The 19,686-nt window shown below is 35.0% G+C and overlaps 2 protein-coding genes across 2 annotated transcripts in view; both read right to left on the bottom strand.

Moving 5' to 3' along the window:
- The window catches only part of LOC121429824 (sucrase-isomaltase, intestinal-like), a 34,688-nt gene extending 22,663 nt beyond the window's left edge, over positions 1-12,025 (bottom strand). Inside the window, exons 1-4 of the mRNA XM_041627065.1 lie at positions 11,282-12,025; positions 6,569-6,765; positions 4,834-5,002; positions 1,532-1,634 (exon numbers count right to left, since the gene is read on the bottom strand). Coding sequence (XP_041482999.1) covers positions 1,532-1,634; positions 4,834-5,002; positions 6,569-6,765; positions 11,282-11,713 — 901 coding nt within the window. The 5' untranslated portion in view covers positions 11,714-12,025. The remainder of the gene's footprint in view (positions 1-1,531; positions 1,635-4,833; positions 5,003-6,568; positions 6,766-11,281) is intronic.
- A 4,116-nt stretch (positions 12,026-16,141) lies between these two features.
- Positions 16,142-18,501, bottom strand: LOC121429919. Its single transcript, XM_041627180.1, has one exon. The coding sequence runs from the start codon at positions 18,334-18,336 to the stop codon at positions 16,798-16,800; it is 1,539 nt and encodes a 512-aa protein (XP_041483114.1). The 5' UTR covers positions 18,337-18,501; the 3' UTR covers positions 16,142-16,797.
- Between the last annotated feature and the right edge of the window lie 1,185 nt (positions 18,502-19,686).

Raw genomic sequence — 19,686 nt, 5'->3', positions numbered from 1 at the left:
GGCATACTTGATGGAATGAAGGTATTGTGGAAACCACCCGTTTGTAAAGACCAGACCAGGAAAAAAGGGAGATTGGTTCCTGACAATGTAGAGTCAAGATGTTAAGAATTTAAGTAAACATATAGTTCGTGAGGTTGAAAAAGTTGGTCAGCAATGTGGTGTGTGATCGATGATTTCTTTACGCTGCTTTGGTCATTTTGATCAATCTATTCGATGTCTACATGCTCGAATTACCAACCAAATTAATGATCGCAACTGTATGAAATTGATTAAAAATATCGAATAAAAAGAGTCTGACATTACATGAGAGTTCCATGATGTTTAGAAGAGCCATGGTAGGTATAGGCAAATTGTATTTAAAGACTGTATTAACATTGAATAGTATTGAAGGTTCTTATGTTTAATTAGCGACCAACTTAAACGGATCAGACAATCATGCATGAGCAGACTTGGGTTTCTCGGTGTATATATGCATAAGGACAAAACAAGTACTCGGATTGAAGGGTTAAATGAATATTGTTAAACATGGTGAAGGAAGGATGAACCAAGAAAGTAGACGCATTGTGGATTGATATGACGCGCGAATTCATAATGATAAGAAAGAAAAAGAGAAAACATGGACAAGAAAAGAGTTTTAAAAGATTTAAAAAAGAGTTTGATCGGGCAAAGGCGAGCAGGGGTAAAAGGCGCGATTTTTTTTTCAAACTAGCGGTGCCGTCAAAGATCTTTCGTAGTCGCAAAGTGTAGTGGCAAGTTTTCTGTTAACAGATGCTTGCTGATGTTTTTAATTGATTGTGTTACTTTACAAAGGAAAAGAAAAACTGTTGCGATATGCCCGCAGCAGGGCCGTTATATTTTTTTTCAAAACTGTGTCGTAATTGGACGAAGCAAAGAATTTACCCTTTTGAGATAGTTTGCTCTTAAACAACTCATAAATGATTTCCTTGTTATTGATGACATATTGTTAGTCATGTATGCGTTCCATTCACTTGGAATCCAACAGTTTACTGTTAAAGTGACTAGTTTAGCGGGAGAGTCTAACGGTATACCGTTAAAACATGGATGTTTGTCGATTGTATTGAAATTGCTTTTCTAACAGTATATCATGGATGATGAAGGTAGTTTTTTATGGATCAGTTGAAAGATTATTGCATCGAGTAGCGAGAAGCGGTTTAGGCCTTTTAATGGATATAGAAAAGCATTACATTTTATTACGATTTGCAAAGTAGCCATGTCTTTGATTTAGTTGGATATCGTTTAGAGAAATTCCAGTAAGCTCGAATATAATTTTGTCCATAATGATTTCATTATGATGATGATGATGAGGAGGATGATGATGATATAGTGACGATAGAAATGATGAGACCATTACATAAATTATGATAATGATTACTGAGGATGACGATGATGATTCTAAAAGTACTTGCGTTGATAACGATAATCATAAAGATAATGATGCTGCTGCTGATGATGGTGATGTTTTTAGACGAAAATCATAATGATAACGATGTCAATGATGACGACATCCTACCCTGTGCGTTACTGTTTGCAAAGTACACCCCGAAGGCATCTCCAAGGTCGTCTACGGCCATGAAGAATGGATGATGCCCATTGAGATTCTTGTACTGATTTTCCTGGTAAAAGAAAAATGAAGGGAGAATGAACATTTTGTTGTTATTCCTGAAAAAAAATAATTTTCAAAGAGTGATGTCAAACAATCTTAATTGATTTACGTCAACCTCATCAATGGAGGGATCACTGAATCACTACGCAACTAAATATAATACAGAAACGTTACAGGCGCTGATATAACATGTTAACTGGTTTGAACTATTCGTAACGACCGTGGTTGGAGGGAAGGGGGGGGGGTTGAGATGGGAATACCTCTTACATAAAGCTGCAGTACAAGATTGCAAATTTTGAGGGGGATGGGTTATATCCGTCTCTCCCGGGAATGTTTATTAATATTTGCGATCATTATGGGAACAGTTTTGAAAGTGGACTGGGTTGGGGCGCAAGTCGGGGAAGGAGGGGGGGGGGGTGCTGACTGCGCAAGAAAATCACAGTAATATTGGTAAGTTTCTAGGTTCTGGTACATTTATATTTAAAAAAAAATGTGTGTGTGTGTGGGGGGTGGTGAAACAGCCCTTCAGTCCACTTCTTCCTCCCATGATCTTTTAAGTCTGCGGGCACAGACTCCGAATGAAACTTTGTTCAACAGGTGGACAAAAACTGCACAATCACAAATTGCCGTTTCAATTTCAACCTGTATATTATTAGTCATTTGTATCTGTTGTATCATTAACTGCATGCAATTGTAGATTATGAATGTCATTTACAAATAAATTACTGTATTATATGAAGAGTTTGGTTGCAAAAGGGGTTAGGTCCACTTTGGACCATTCCGAGAAAAATCATGTTTTTTTTTATTCTTACTTGTTGCAATATCCATACAAGAAACTAAATTGTCATGAAGTAATACCCTAGTTGAACATAAAATTGGTTATAAAAGAAATCTACCTGTCTTCAATTTTTTTCTATATATTTTTTTTAAAGTGATTTTTCTTTGCCACTTTTATTATCGCTTTAATGTGAATTTCAAATTTTCTTTGGTATCATTATAGCGACTAAAAATCAATAGGTTTTGAGACAGAAAACAATAAAATTTATAAAAAATGGACCTAACCCGTTTTGACAAATTAGCTCTTCAAGAGAGTTGGTTACAAAAGGGGTTAGGTCCACTTCAAGAAAATCATATTTTTTTAAATTCCCCCATATTGCAATATTCTTATGCGAAACAAAATTTTATGACACCCTACCATTCGAATATGAGATTTGGTATAAAAAGAAATATACCTGTCTTCATATTTTTTAAAATATTCTTTTCCAGAAAAATCTTTGTGAACCTAACCCCCTTTGCAACCAAACTGAAATTCACCTAACCCCTTTTGAAAAAAGTGATTTTTCTTTGCCATTTTTGTTCACTTTTTAATGGGAATTTCAACTTTTCTATGTTATCATCTTATAGAGCAACTAAAAATCTATACATTGAGAAAAAAAAATCAAATTTGATGAAAAATGGACCCAACCCCTTTTGCATGTTTTGCAACTATGCTCTTTATTTAAACAAAAATAATTTTCTATTCATTTCATTTCATTTATTTTATTTCAACACGGTAAACAAAATGGTAAATTAAGAGGCATTTATAAACGAACTACAGCCAATATTGCTGTTCTTCTGAACGTCCATGCGTACATATTAAAAATCACATTACATGTATATACAATTAAGACACATAATACGAAATAAATATACAATTAAAATATCCGAGAAAACCTAATTAAAGTTCTTGCTTACGTGTGGTCAATATTATTACTTCCAGAATACTTTTGACAAGCGATAAATGTTACAACATGAATTTCTAACATGCTAGTCCAATTAAACTACAGGGACTACCAGAAAGAGGCATCCACGAATACATGACAAAATCAGATCAGATTACATATTTTTTTTTGAAAACATGTCAATTACAATGTATAAAAATTATTACTATTCAGTTGCGGGTATCATATCAGAAACGCACACAAAAGAATAAAAAGAGGAAAGAATCTATGACCTATCATGTCAGCAGGGTTATATAAATTTATTTTCTGCCTGGCTGAATTATATAGATCAGTCGAGGTCACATCGACCACGCAAAGCTTAAATGGTACCACGGAAATTATTATTCGATATATCGGTAAATATTAAAGGGGAAGTTTATCCTGAAGGAAAGTGTGTTGTAAAAATCACAGAAAAATTAGTAACAAAAAATTCGTGATGGTTCGAGGAAAATTCCCCTCATTTCCATTTATGCTCAATATACTGTTTTTTGTTTTGTTTTACGAAGTAAGAATGCTCGTCTGTAAAATTGTATTTGATTTGTATTACTTTATATTACTTTGTATTATGTTTTGAATGGAAATGGAATAAAGAATTGAATTGAATTAAATCCATTAACGATTAAGAAAGTTATTAGAATTTTAATTTTTTGATTTGTGACGCCATAAACGAGCAGCAGCTGTAATATATAAAGTACAAATTTCATTTATTTAATGGTTCGTGATGTCTTATTTGGGTTTTCTTTTTAGGAATACGTGCTGTTTATTGATATTGAAGGTGCAGAAAAAATATATATATTCTCAATTTTCTGAGAAAATGACATTTCATGGATTATTATTTTTTACCATACGATACGTAGAAAAGCTGCTCGTACATGATGTCACATATCAAACAATTAAAATTCTAATAACTTTTTTTTTATTCTTTGATGGATTTTTCTCAAACCTTCGACATATTTTTTTTATTTTTATGCTCTTTTTACAATAAGTTTTTTTTTCAGGGTGGAATTTGCCTTCAACACACCCAAATTATGCAACACAATTTCTCCCCTTGCACATAACGTAAAAATAATTCCACATATTTTTTATTATCCACTTGCCCATAACATCGGAAGTTTTCTCTTTACGATTAATCATGCATTATTTCCCTTGCTATTTCTTGTCTGGGCCAGAAGTTGCAGTACTTTGCTTTCACACTGCAAAAATACCCGCGACCTTGGAAAAATCCAAGCGAAAGTTCTCTTAATTTTGACAAGCACCAACTATTTAGCGGGTATTTTCTTTCGGGGAGATCGTGCGTAATTTGCTTTCACACTGCCAAAATACCTGGTACTGACGAACTTTTAGGCTGTCTGAAATCAGCATACCTTGAGCTCTATCCAGGATTTTGACATCGATGATGCTCCCCAAATGAAATCACAACACTTCAAACAGTCTAAATGGTATACTTACATCAGGGTCGTTATCTGCAGAAAAGATGCCGTAAGTGTGCCAGTTGACTTCATGTCTAAATCTTCTTTTGTTGTGTTCTCCCAACCCATACATCATACTGTTGGGTATCCTCGCAGATAACTGAAGGAACTGATCCTCAAATACCAAGCCTCCAATGTTTGTATCCAACCTGATCAGAAAAGAAAATAAATTTTAGATTAAATTTCGAAAGGAATGAGAGTTTATAGAAGAGGTATATACATGTAGAAGACGATTATGATGAAGGTGGCATATAATTAGTATAGAATATATGTAAAAAGTTTATGGAAGTTACCAACATTATAATTTCTTCCCGTAATTGTTTTCTAAAAAAAGCAAACGCTAATAAACATGATAAACAAACATATTTTCTTTCAGTATAACCATATCAACAACTGAGAGTATCAATGCCTTTGTCTTCCAACTTTTTGCTCTCTCTCTCTCTATCTCTCTCTTGGTGCCTTTTTCGGCAATGGTTTAAATTGCTTAATCAACTCGTCATAAACACCATTCATCATTTCGATCAACATCAGCCTGTTGGGTTGTTACAGGCTGTTCTCACTACGTTCCTAAAACTAGTATACTGGAAACTAGTTTAGTGGAAACTAGTTTAACGCGTAGTGAGAACGGTCAAAGCGGTCTTGGAAGCGATCTTCCAAACCAGTTTGGAAAACCACCTCGCGATGTAGTTTTCAAGATCGCTTTGCCTCGTTAAACTGGTTTTAGCGTATAAGTGAGGACATAACCGTTCTTCGGGAAGCGATCTTCGCACATTTTGAGCGCGCTACTCCACACAACAGGTGTAGAATGCCTATGCTGCGGTTTCATATTTCGCGCGAAACGTCTCACCCCACTAAGAGCGTTTCCATAGCAACAAGAGCGCTTTACGTGAAGTGATTTTGAAAACCACTTTCGTGTGATCAAGTGAGAACGCTAGCAAAGCGATCTTCCAAAGTGGTTTCCTGAATCGGTTTCCAGTAAACAAGTTTTAGAAAGCGTAATGAGAACGGACTAGAATGTTATTTCAACCACTTTGAACCACCAGGTCAGGTTTTCACCGTGGCGCACTCGCGTCCTTTGGCAAGGTGCTTATCTACATTTTGCCTCTCTCTACCAAGCTGTAGTAAATGAGTACTCGGCACGAAGGAATTCCTTGAAACCTGCCCAACATGCTCACGGTAACAGTGCTACACTGTTAAAAAACGTGATTTTACAGAAAAAAAAGGATTTTGCAGAAAGCAATAACAGAATCATTCTGTAAATTCATAAAACATGACCTTTTCTGCAATCTAAGAGAACAGGTCTGTTTAAAAAAGGGGAAAAGGGTGTTTTATTCAAGGAAGTTTGTAAGATTCCATACACCAAATACCAATTTCCTTTAAGATTACAGGTGTTCTCGAGACTCTGCTGCAGGAACATTTTCTAACAGTGTAATGACGCGGTAATATGAGCGCTTTGAAATATTTTATTAAGCGCTATATAAATGTTGCATAATATTATTTCTTATCGTGATTGTTATTATTATCATTACTACTATTAGTATTATATTGTTATTATTGCCATTGTTATTATTATCATTATTGTTATTATCATTATTATTTACTATTATTGTTGTCATTATTATTATCATGAACTATTATTGTTTTTAGAATAAATCTTATAATTAAGTTCGTAGCTCTCAGCCAACCACTGTCCTGTTATATTCTACATCTCTTACAGCGGTGTATTTGTCCTCGATCGCATGATCTTGAATGTGAACGGGTTCCTTTCGTATTGGATCTCATACTCAGGCCAGCTGTTCTTTAGAGTGGTCTTGGGGTATTCAAGAGGAATTTCATAGCGTGGTTTCCAGTTCCTGTCTTCGAATTCTGCAAACCTGATCTCGTCCCTGTCCACGTAACGGTACTCGAATATCTATAATCGAATTGTGGAAAAAAAAGTGATGATTATGATACCATTGATATAATATCAAGTATTGAATAATGATCAAAGTCATATGATATAGTAATGAATTGGGATTGATTCCGAATACTTTGATTATGTTTATAAGTATGGAAATGGTCATATTATTAAACAATTGACAATGATAATGATCGTAATGCTTATTATGATGATGATGATGATAATAATAGTATAGATGATAGTGATAATAATGATAATCAGAAAATTTGTAACAAAATAATAATTAGTAGAAGGCCTATTGAATGTATAAATGGACAATCATGGCCCTACTTCGATGGTAAAATGACCAGGCGCAGATCCAGGGGGAGGGGGGGAATCCCGGATTCGTCCCTGACTATGACTAGCAAGATTCAGCGTGTATTACATTAACTTAAAGATTTTATGATAATTTGATTTGTTACTAATCCTATTATATATATAAGGATGTATGTGTTTGTGTGACTTAGAAAGGAAGAGGCCGATGCAAATTCTCGATATATATATATATATATTTATCTCCCTTTTTAGATCTCATGGCACTTAATGCTAATATTCAGTCATATTATTATAATCATTATCAACATTATTTCTTAGTACTTATACTGCGCTTTTCCCATAAGGCGCTTTCAGTGACATATCAATTGCTCAGCCAATCATTAATCTTCTGAAGTATTTAAACTTTGATCCTTTGATGTTACACTTTCGATTTGAAATATAAATTTTTACATTTAATAACATACTGTTGCTTCATCTTGTGCTACTATATTCTTTATACGTGATGTTCTTAGCTGTCGTATATTTGATAGGTTTGTTCTACTAAACGACAAACATTGGGTAGTGGAGCAATGTAAACATTTAGAGTCGATCTTTATACGGTACGTCATTACAAGTCTTTGAGTCATCGTCTATAAAACGGGCAAACAATTACTGATTTTTATCGCTTTCTAAACATGCAACGAACACATAACAAGTGGATTTACATATATCACATATGTGTGGTATACCTTCGTGCCATTCAGTATCATGTATCCATTGATTTACAAAAAAATGCAACATACGGACGAGCTCTGACATATTCCGCAGGAAATGATCGTATATATAGAAATGTGATTGTGTGCTTAATAACCTTTGATGCATAATTCTATTCCCCGGCTTCCCCCACGCTTGAAAAGAGTTTATCCTTTATATTAATAGTTTTCAACGTCAGTACAATTAAAGGTCAAGTCCACCCCCAAAAAATGTATCTTTGAATAAAAACAGAGAAAAAAACATTATGCTGAAAATTTCATCAATATCGGATGTAAAAGAAGAAATTTATGACATTTTAAAGTTTCACTTATTTTCCACAAAACAGTCATATGCACAACTCAGTGACATGGAAATTACACAGTCGATAATGTCCCTCACTGACTATTTCTTTTGTTTTTTATTGTTTGAATTATACAATATTTCATTTTTTACAGACAATAAGGACTAACTTGATTTAACCAACCATATATTATTGAACAATGCTAATTCCACTTGTTCAGGGTGGAATTAATCTTTGTTTCTCAGAACAGTTGGAAAATTGGAATATTTCACATTTCATATAATAAAATACAAAATAAATGGTGAGTGAGTGATGTCATCAGTCTTCTCATTTGCATACCGACAAGGATTTTGTTCAGGTTATGTTTGCATTAAAAAGATTTGATGATTTTTTTTATACATGTATATTCAAATTTTTAACCTGTTATATCAGGACCATGATGTAAAACAGCTGTGCTGATCATGTTTATATCCTGAATAGATAAATGAATATATCTGGGTTTTTTTGGTGAAATTAAGCGAAACTTCAAAATGTCATAACTTTCTTATTTTACATCCGATTTTGATGAAATTTTCAGTATTATGCTTAATTTGGATTTTTCTCTTTTTATTCGAATAAAATTTTTGTTGGAGTTGACTTGTCCTTTAAGTAACTGTAACATTACTATAATTTATGTGTTTGCCCTTCTCCTACACTTATTTTCACTAATTTCCCCTGTCGATTTTCTGTGACCCTCCACACACGCTAGTCCTTTACCTTTTTTCTATCGTTTTCTAGAAAGGCAAATACTTAGTTTCATTAAAACTTTGTGAATGTTTGTTTTCCCTAGTATGTTTTTTTTCTATATTATTCTGTATTCCTTCTTTTCTTTCTTTACCGGATTGGAACGACTAAGATCCAACAGATCTTTAACGACAGTCCATACACGAAGCCTGTTTTATACACTATCATGACTATTTTACTGTATTTTCATTTTCGCTACTTTGTATTGTTCTTTCGTGTCATTTTGTAATTTCTTATTTACCTGTATATTATAGTTATTTTTATGGAGTGAAATAAAATGAAATGAATTGAATTGAACTTAAAATATGAAAAAGCGTTAGCGCAGTACGTGCTGTAGGTTATTTCGCGTCATCAGATTTTGTTCAGGTTATGCTTACATTACAAATATTTTATTTGATATTTTAGGAATTTCCCGACATATTTTATGTCGGGAACAAGACAGAAACATCCAAACTTCAAAACATCATCCTTCTCCAATGACTTAAAACTTTATTCAATTGTAAAGTTGTAGATTTTGTAATTTTCTGGAGGAAAAATCGTGTCACCCATTTTTTTTTTGTAAACAGAGGAAACTCCAATCCTGCATAGCTATAAATGCAAAGAATGTCACAACAGTCACATGTACCTCTCTTCTTCTTCTTTTTCTTTTGGTGGGATGACATTTTATATTTTCGCCATTTCTGCACTGGATAATAAAGTCTATGGCAATAATTTTACAAGTTTAAGTTTGATGATAGCCAGTTAAAATCGCTTCATTATTTGTATTTGGTTATGATGAGGTTTTGATCGATTTTTAAAGATTTGTACATGACTAGGTAAAGCTTTGTACATGACAAGATAAATACCTAGGTATTTATCAAAGCTTCTTCTTCAAAGAAGTGGTTTTGTACTTCGAGGGATTTTTTTTGGTCAATGTATTATATTTTTGACAGTTGATATGGATGAAGATTCTTGTTATTTCAAATTTTTATAAATGGTATATTTTAAATTCCAATAAACAGTAAAGTGAAGGATCAATTTTGTTAAGAATGTAAATTAGTGAGGGTGAAAATATGAGAAATTACTACTCATACTCTACTACTACTACTACTACTACTACTGTTGTTGTTGCTGCTGCTACTACAACTACTACCACTGTTCGTACTCGACTCTTCTACTCTACTACTACTACTACAACAACTACAACAACTACAACAACAACAACAACAACTACTACTTCTACTTCTACTACTACTACTACTACTACTACTACTACTACTACTACTATTACTACTACTACTACTACTACTACTACTACTACTACTACTACTACTACCACTACTACTACTACTACTTTTATTACTACTATTGTTGTTGCTGCATCTACTACAACTACTACCACTGTTACTACTCCACTCTACTACTACTACTACTACTACTACTACTACTACTACTACGACTACTACTACTACTACTATGACTACAACTACTACTACTAATAATAATGATATTAATAATAATACAACAATAACAACAACAACAACTACTACTACTACTGCTACTACTACTACTACTACTACTACTACTACTACTATTACTACTACTACTACTACTACTACTATTACTACTAATACTACTACTGCTACTACTATCACTACTACTACTACTACTACTCCTACATCTACTTCTTTTACATCTTCTACCATCAACCCTTTTTACTGTGACCAATGTTTTTCTATTTCTAATAATCCTCCCCATAATCATCCAACTCCTATTATTACTACTACTAGTTTTACTACACCGATTGCCTACGTAATGTAATACTGGACACCACAAACTGTTATTACTACTTTTATTACTATTTCTATTACTACACTCTAAAAAAATTACCCACTATTGGGTAAATGGGAATATGCATGTTGGTCGGGCAAATATATATTTGGTAATTTTTACGCAATTTTGCGTTGAAATAGCCCAATACGGGGTTAAAAAAAACACCCAGCAAACATGCATGTTCGCATATCCTACCCAAAATATTGGGTAAAGTTTTACTCAGTGTTTTTAGAGTGTGATATTACTACTACCACTTCTTTTATACTGCTGCTGCTGCTGCTACTACTACTACTACTACTACTATTACTACTACTACTACTACTACTACTACTACTACTACTACTTCTACTACTTCTACTACTACTGCTACTTCTGCTACTACTACAGCCACTTCTACAATTACTACTAAAAATGCTACTACTGTACTGGTAGTTGTAGTAGTAATAGTAGCATCATGCTGGTGGTTGAAAATTGAATAACCTCGATAAACAATTTAGCTCAAAGTTTTTAATTAGTAATATATAAAAAAGGTAAAATAAAATGAAAATATGAATGGTAGATTTGATGATGCATGGAAGTATATACCTTCATATGAAGGATGTTTTCCTTGTAGAACTCTGCTCTAAACCTCAGGTTCTCAACTTCCTCGTAGAAGAACCTTGGGGTGTGCAACCTGAAGAGCTCTAGCTGAAACCCTTCAGAGATGTCCTTCCTGTCCCCTATGACCCGGTAACCAACCCCTAGGGGAAAGTAGCACTCGGGGATCTTGTTCAGGCGATCCCAGGTGATCCTCTGGTAACAACATCCCCTGCTCTCGCACTGACGGGCCGTTGGCCGGTCCATGTCAGGGTAACAATTGATGCGCTCATCCTCCACGATCTCGCCGCAGACCACGGGCTCGAACTGGCCCCAGTTGGAGAAGGGCTCGATGGTTATCACCATCGAAGGCACGAAGATCAAGATGCCGACAAATAGGAAGATGGCGATGGCAATGAGGGCTTGGACGATGCGGCTCATGGTCGATGATCACGGCTGCTCGATGGTTTATAAAAATGAGTCCCCTGTCGTGGAGAGTTGTTGTTGGGGAACGCGTTTAAAATGTGCTTCCTTGAAACAAAAGTCTTTTTAGTCCTCTTTTTAAAATACCACTCAAATATAGAGATTCCGTATAGTCTACAATATCAATCCATGATTCCGAATGGTATCAATTAGTCATGTTAGTCATCCATATTATTAAGGTGTGTATTATCAGATGTACCAATTGGTATGTGTTATTCGCGCGCTCCAACGGGTATTCAAAATGGCGACCAAACATTATGATGGAATACAAAAAGAAAGGTCGCATATTTCATTAATTATTGACATTGTCAGGTCCAGAATCTAGCCTTCATCAAGCCGTAGCATCGACACGAAAATGTATAAACACAACAGTTTGATCGTGTGTGCAAATCAAATTGGATAACAATCTCAGGAGATTTCAAGCAGTAATGCTCTCCCCCTCTCATCTCCAGATTATTAAATTTTTTCCGAAAAAGCATGAGCTACAAACCATTTTGATCGTTATTGGATAATAAATGTCTTGTAAAGAGTCTATTTTCACGGCATATATTTGTTAAGTTTTGTCCTATTAGTCAACACGGGTTAGTTAATATTCAACTTTGTCTGTGCGTCGCCCGCGTGTTAATAATTAATCGACATGCAATATCTTCGCAATGAATCAACCCTTTTTGGCCAGACTTTAGACCTAGGTCCTGTAACACAAATGTTAGCAATTAATTTCTAATATGAAAGAACAATTCTGATTGGTTCCTCGCCAGTCTGCTTAGCAAAGTGCGCATGCAAGGATGATCCCGATAGGCTAATTCAGTTAGCGATTGATCGCCAATCATTGTCTTACGGAGCCCAGGCCAAACAGTGTTGAGATGAAAATTCTAAACATTGAACTGTTTTCAAGAATCGGAACATACATGGAGATATCAAACACTGTGCAGATAGCTGCATTTGGCTGTGATTCTTTACAGTATCATGAAAGGTATTAGTTGGATCAGAGAGGGAGAGATAAAAAAAAACAGGAAATAGTTCTTTACTTAACTGAGCGATGAAAAGAAAACAACCCATTGAAATCAAAACTCTTTATAATAATTAAATAAATGAAACGAAGTGAAGACGGAATGATAATTACTTGATATATATTTCCTTAGATCCTGTTTATATATAGGAATATAGCATATTCTATGGATTTATGCAATGTTATGCTTTTATCCTTTTGCAAAATTACGAAAAAACAACACATTTCTGTTGTCATGTGAGTGCAGATCACTCGCACAATTTATCATTATCAACAGCGATTAGAAAATAATTATAGTAACACACAGAGAGAGAGAGAGAGAGGGGGGGATAGAGAGGGAGAGACCGATAGACAGATAGAGAGACAGACAGAGACGGTGGGAGAGAGAGTGGGCGGGAAGAGGGTGTGAGTAAAATAATAATAAAAAAAGGGATGATGCAGTTGCTTAAGAAATTGTTGGGCATAGTTTTCATGCACTATTTTACTGGTTGTTTGTATCATAGCTATCTTTTATTTTACTTCACGGCAGGGGTATACTTAAATACATGTAATTATGTCTTAATTACTCTTTGCTGTTGTAACTAGTATTCATAAATTATTCTGAAAAAAGTTCAACTTTTAAAAGACTCTTTATTGAGAAAGATAACATCACCGAAAGAGGACGTTTAATTTGAATTAGCAGTCAAATTCACAATTTTTACAATTAATGAAAAGTGGAATAACGTTGCTTCTTCAAATGTAGGAATAATACCCAAACATCAATCAATCTGTCAATCAATCCATCAAATAATCAATCATCAATAATCAATCAATCAATCAATCAATGAAATAATCAATCAAAAATAATAATTACTAAATTACCTTAATTAATAATATGATTGTAATATAGCGATTCTTTTATTCCCATTTCCAAGTCACAACCACCGACTATTAAATAACTTCGACCTATATCTCTTTCTTACATGTCAATTCGCTAAAATTGCAGAATCATTTTCATTACAAAATGGTTAAACGAAGATATTTCTAAACACATTGACATTCATCAATTCGGAAACAGACAAGGTCTATCAACTATACCCATCTGGTAAAATTATTGCATTGTGTATTGAACAACTCTGAAAAATCTAAACCAATATCTACTGTTGTTTGCACAGACTGTTCCAAAGCCTTCGATCGACTTGACCATAATATTCTGATTCGAACATTAAGTGAATTTAACGTAAGAAAACTGGTTCACAATCTGTTAAACATCAGGGCGTATTGTCTTTGTATATTACAAATCATGCTTGAGTGCCTCAAGGCACAAAATTAGGCCCGATAATATTTTTGATCATGTTTAGTGATGCATGTCAGAATGAATCTTTACCGCACTTTAAATATGTTGACGATCTTACTATAGTTGAAAATCGTCCAATACAAACTCCTTCTGTATTGAATTGAATTTTGTAATGTTTTGATATTAAGAATAATAGCCACAAATAATTCATTCAATTCAATGCACGTATCAATCGATCAATCAATCAATCAATCAATACAATTATCATTCAATCACCCAAATCCATGATTCTAAAGCATTTAAGATACCAAAAAGATTGTAAAATATTCTAGTAGAAACAAGAGAACAATTTCAGGACTTGGCCAAATGATGCTGTTTACGAATAGGCAAAGGACAGAGACAATTCTTTTGGCCAAATAATAATAAACAGTTCAAGTTTTATATACACTGGAAGGTCATACGTCTGTTTATTCCTAGAAATGGCGCTGGTAATTCATTACCATATTTGCACAGTAATAATTCCTCTTAAGTAATTCAATAAATTAATACAACAAAGGTTTGAGACAAAATGAAATTTGAAAGAAAGATCCTGATGGTTACTGGTTCGCCCAACAAACAAAGTGCAGATGCAACATGGATCGCAATTAGTCAATTCAATTGTGCTATAACACTTGCCTTCCTGAGACCTGCGAAAACCCCAAAGCAACAAATTTCATTCCAAAAGAAAAAAAGGTATATTCCAAAAGAAAAAAAAATGATATAAGCTACGTATGAAATAAATAAAACAGTAATAGGTCGTAACAATTTTTAAGAATATTTTTCTTTTAAACGAAATAGTGAGCGGAGAGGAGAAATCCCATGTATGCATGTTCGTAAGATCAACTGCATAGTAGTCTTACAGCAAGTTGAATACTCAATATGGACTCCTTCTGTTTTGTAAGTAACCACTGTATAGTGCTCAGAAATAATAAATGAAATTGATGGTTGTATTGATGGTTGTATTCAACCAGTGCAAGATCTTCAGCATGTCAGGTTTCAGAAATGCTTATTGTAGTTATTGCATCTGGAATGGGTCATCCTACATGTATACATTAACGAAGTGACGACATCACATGAAAACCTTTTATCGCTTTTCAAAATGGATGCCATTTTGTACCATCATTGCAATTTTGTGGCCAGGCAATTTGTAAACAAATATTTATGCCTCTTTCGAGACATAAGGAATAAAAACCGGGTGAAGTTATAACTTTTAGACCCAGAAGTCCTAGCTGAATTAAAAGTACTAATAATGAATCCTGTTTTGCTTATCTCTTTATATTTTCATTATGTAGGCCTAATGTATTCATAGTCCATGGGTAGGTAAGCATGTTGATGTATCACATTTTCCTTACCTTAAAGGTACATAAAAGATATACATGCGATTTATTGCACTTTCCTTCCAACGCCCCCTGTAATTCACCAACTTCATTATGTTCTACAATTTCCGTGATCATTTTAGCAACAGTACATGTTCATCAACATGATCAAACATTTGATACAAGAGATCATGAAACACTTTTATGTAAGCTATCAAATTCCGGTATCAGAGGGACAGCGTTACAATGGTTCAGGTGTTATCTTACTCATAGAAATCAGTTTGTTACCGTAAATGAATCAGAATCTCCAACAAAGCCAGTTGCCCGTGGAATTCCACAAGGTACTATTCTTGGCCCTCTGATATTCTTTATGTTAATGATATGAAAAATTCATGTCGTGTTCTCTCATTCTCTTTGCTGATGATTCCAATATTGTTTACACACATCATGATCCACATTTACTTGTGAGCACTATGAATGCTGAATTAAAAAAGTAACAAATTGGTTTAAAGCCAACAAACTGTCATTAAATCTGCAAAAAACAAGTTACATGCTTTTTAGTTATTCATTGAAACATCTGCCACATCAAATACGTTTAGATGATACTGAAATTAATGAATTACAAGCAACAAAATTATTAGGTCTTACTATTGATAACACATTTACGTGGAATGCTCATATCAACAATATTTGCATAACTGTTGCAAGAAATATTTGAGTCACCAACAAATTTAAAATTTTTTTCTTCCAGCACAGGCGCTATCCATGTTGTATTGTGCATATATTCTACCGTATCTTAATTATGGGATTCTAGCATGGAAAAATGCCTCTCAAATGGGGCTCAACAAAGTATTTATACTTCAGAAAAAGAGGATAATATGTAATATGCCATCAAGAGTTCATACGGATGAATTATTGCGTCAGAAACGTATCATTAATGTCCTTAAAATCTGGAATTTTCTAGACAGAGTAATAAAAGAGGCATCTACTCTGAATCGATTTAAATTTCTCATCAAAAAGTTTCTTCAGAATTCATACTGATTTAATCATATCCACGGTAGTGTTGATTATTCTAAAGTTGATATGTAATTTTGTATACACCTTTGTATTGTAGTGTTTATATCTACACAAGTTTATAGAATTTTGCTGATTATTTTACTATATTCATATCATAATTACCCTTGAATATAATCTCAATAGGGGTCTACATCTTACAAGCTTCGCATTTTAATAGGCCCCTCCACTTTTGTTTAATTTTATTGGTACGTTTAAAAAAAACTATATATGCAGATGATGTATATTCTACTGAAAATGATTTATTATGAAACGTACTTTAGAATTTGTGGAATATGAATATATGAATAAATAAATAAATAAATGACTAACAATTAAGTAGTTTAAACTATCGAACACGTTTTATCCTTTGCTCAGTCTTAGAGAGGTTTATAGAAAATCCTAATACATTTTTCGGAGAGTATTCCTCACGGCATTGCCCCTTCCACCATGAAGAAAAGTCTGGGGTACGATGCTTCCATGATGATTCCGGACTGAGGTTTAGATGGATAAGTTTTTTGAACAGATAACACAAATTGGCCTCAGGGGCAGTCATCAAAAAGGTCCTGGCCGATAGGCAGGTTATCTCAATTTCTTTTCGCCAGTCGAAATATTTCATGTACGCCTCCTCATCGGAGTCTAAATGGTGAATATAATCAACGAACGCACTCATGTTGCTGAAGTCTTCGAGATGAATGAAGGATTTCCTCGGCATCACTCGCTCGTAATCTTCCCGTTTTGCCCCAAAGACAATGGGCACAATACCTTGGAGAAGACACGTCCTCCATATTTTTTCGGTGATGTAATCTCGACAGTCACTGCTCTCAAAAGCCAGATAAAACTTGTACTTTGGAAGAATCTGTCCAGCCTCATGCAAAGAAAGACTGCCCTTGGTGCCACACTTGCCATACGTATCAACTGATATGTGTTTCCGAAGTTCCCTGACAAGCTCGGTTCTCCTCCAAGATAAGAGACGACAATTAGAAGCCATCCATGCTATCAATTTAGTTTTCTTTGGTATACTTGGCATCAGATCCGAGTGAGAATGGCTTTCCTTGATAAAGCAATATGGAAAATATATATCAGCGTCCACAGAGTAGGTCATTGTAAGGTTATAAGGGTTTCCAGTTAGACCTTCAGGGGCATAATCGGCATCATGGATAGGGCTCTCTCTGCCATACAGAACCCAGAGTTGTCCAGGAGGACGTATGCCTATCAGCCTCTTCAATTGCAGTCCTTCGTGGAGCGAGTCAATCAAAAGAAGCACATCAACAGATTTCATAATTTCGGTCGAGAGGTAACTGACGAAACGTGTTTCCAGACGACAAGATTTGGAAAAATCACATTGAAATGGTGCCCATTCCCTTGAGTGATTCCTTTGCAGCAAGTGATCACAACGGTTTGCGCAGTACTTGGCTATTCTGATGACACATCCATCATTGGGATGCACTCGAGCTCGTTGAATCTTGTGGATGAGGCGATTCTCTTCAAGGGGAAATGCAGTAATGGCGTCCAACGTTACACCGACATCCATGTTCAGAACGTCATATTCAATTTTGGCTATGCTTCTCTTAAGTTTCGATGCAAGTATCTCTTTGACAAGAGGAGGCTTCGGTTTTGTTAATGATTTCACCTGGTTGTCCATTGATTGCTTCCTTCCCAGAGGTTGCGGAGGAACAACTTCTGGTGGCTTCAACTGGCTCAATGCTTGCGAGAGTTTGGAGAGTTCCATCAGACTCATGTTCGGAAGTTGGTTAGGACATTCCTTGAGCGTTCTTGTCCAATTTGCATGATCTCGGGGATAATGGAGCAGAAGTATCTCGATAAGTGACACGAGCGAGATGATGATGAGCGCCTTGAAGTACTTCTTCATATTTTCCATTTTCATAACAGTTGAACGGAACAAAAAGCAGGCAAATTATCGAAGCATAGAGTCGCGACCAAGATGAAAGTAACAAAAACCAAACCCGACATCGTATTCGTTATGCCCTTATCAAATAATTATGCAACTATTAACCATGTTAATCATTTGGAGGTCAGAGAAATAAAATTCAATTCATTCTTGACAGTAACTCTCCACGATATGATCGCGTCCACATAAGCAAACATCTTTCACTGGTCTTCTTTAGGGCTTTGCAGCATCAAACATTCCGTCTTGTTTGTCTTAATTCTTAACTTCTCCTCTCCCTCCCGTCAAACTGCTTAGCGTCTCTTCTCAAATAATTAAATCTCTTTGGTCCGAATTTCAATGTCTATCCAGATATCATTCCATAAAATAGCTAAAAAAAGGACAACTCATATGCAGTGAACATGTTGAAGGAAAAAAAAATAATTCTATTCTCCAAATTTTCGCGGTCCTTTCCCCCTATATCAGGGAAAACAAAATGATTTCGACTGAAAACAAGCCACAATAAACTGATAATGAAAATGATTGAGGTATACATAACAACACAAAATGTTAATTCAATGCCCCTTGGTGATGATTGCACTACATGGACCAAATTGAAATGTGATTCGTATGGAACAATATATAATGTTCCAGATGGAGTGATAATTGCTGGTATTTTCAGGACACGACAACATTCAACATGTTCAATGGTTGTTGTGATATTATAATAATAATAGCTGTACTCATAAAGCCCCTTTTGCCTGAGGACACAAAGCGCTGCTATCATTATTATAAATCGTGGAGCGTTGTGGCCCAGTGGATTAGTCTTCTGACTTTGAAACAGAGGGTCGTGGGTTCGAATCCCAGTCTTGGCGTAATTTCCTTCACCAAGAAATTCATCCAAATTGTGTTGCACTCGACCCAGGTGAGGTGAATTGGTACCTGGCAGGAATTCATTCCTTGAAATGCCAACGCGCTGTAAAAGGCTGCGGGGCTAAAGCTAGGGTAATAATATTCAAGTCCTTTGAAGTGCATAGGGACGTTCTGACATAATGTGATATGCGTTAATATTATTATTATTACCCCGGCTTTAGCTCGAGCTACCATATAATATATATGGTATTATACAATAGGGGTCCAATTGTTGTTTTTAAAACTATCCCCGATTCGGTTACTTACCCCCCCCCACCTCCGATCAACCACCAAAAAAAAAATTGCGAGAGACACCAACCTCGCAAAAGAAATCGTAGTTGAATATGATGGCGCTCTTCAATTTCTCGAGTTACACGCAACAGGACGTAGGTTGTGTATAAGTAAAGGGCTCACATGAGTATTACAGACCCCCATTCA

The sequence above is a fragment of the Lytechinus variegatus genome, chromosome 16 (assembly GCF_018143015.1).
Source record: "Lytechinus variegatus isolate NC3 chromosome 16, Lvar_3.0, whole genome shotgun sequence".
NCBI classification, from domain to species: domain Eukaryota; kingdom Metazoa; phylum Echinodermata; class Echinoidea; order Temnopleuroida; family Toxopneustidae; genus Lytechinus; species Lytechinus variegatus.
The sequence above is the reverse complement of the archived record's forward strand: the minus strand, read 5'-3'. Positions and strand labels throughout refer to the sequence as shown.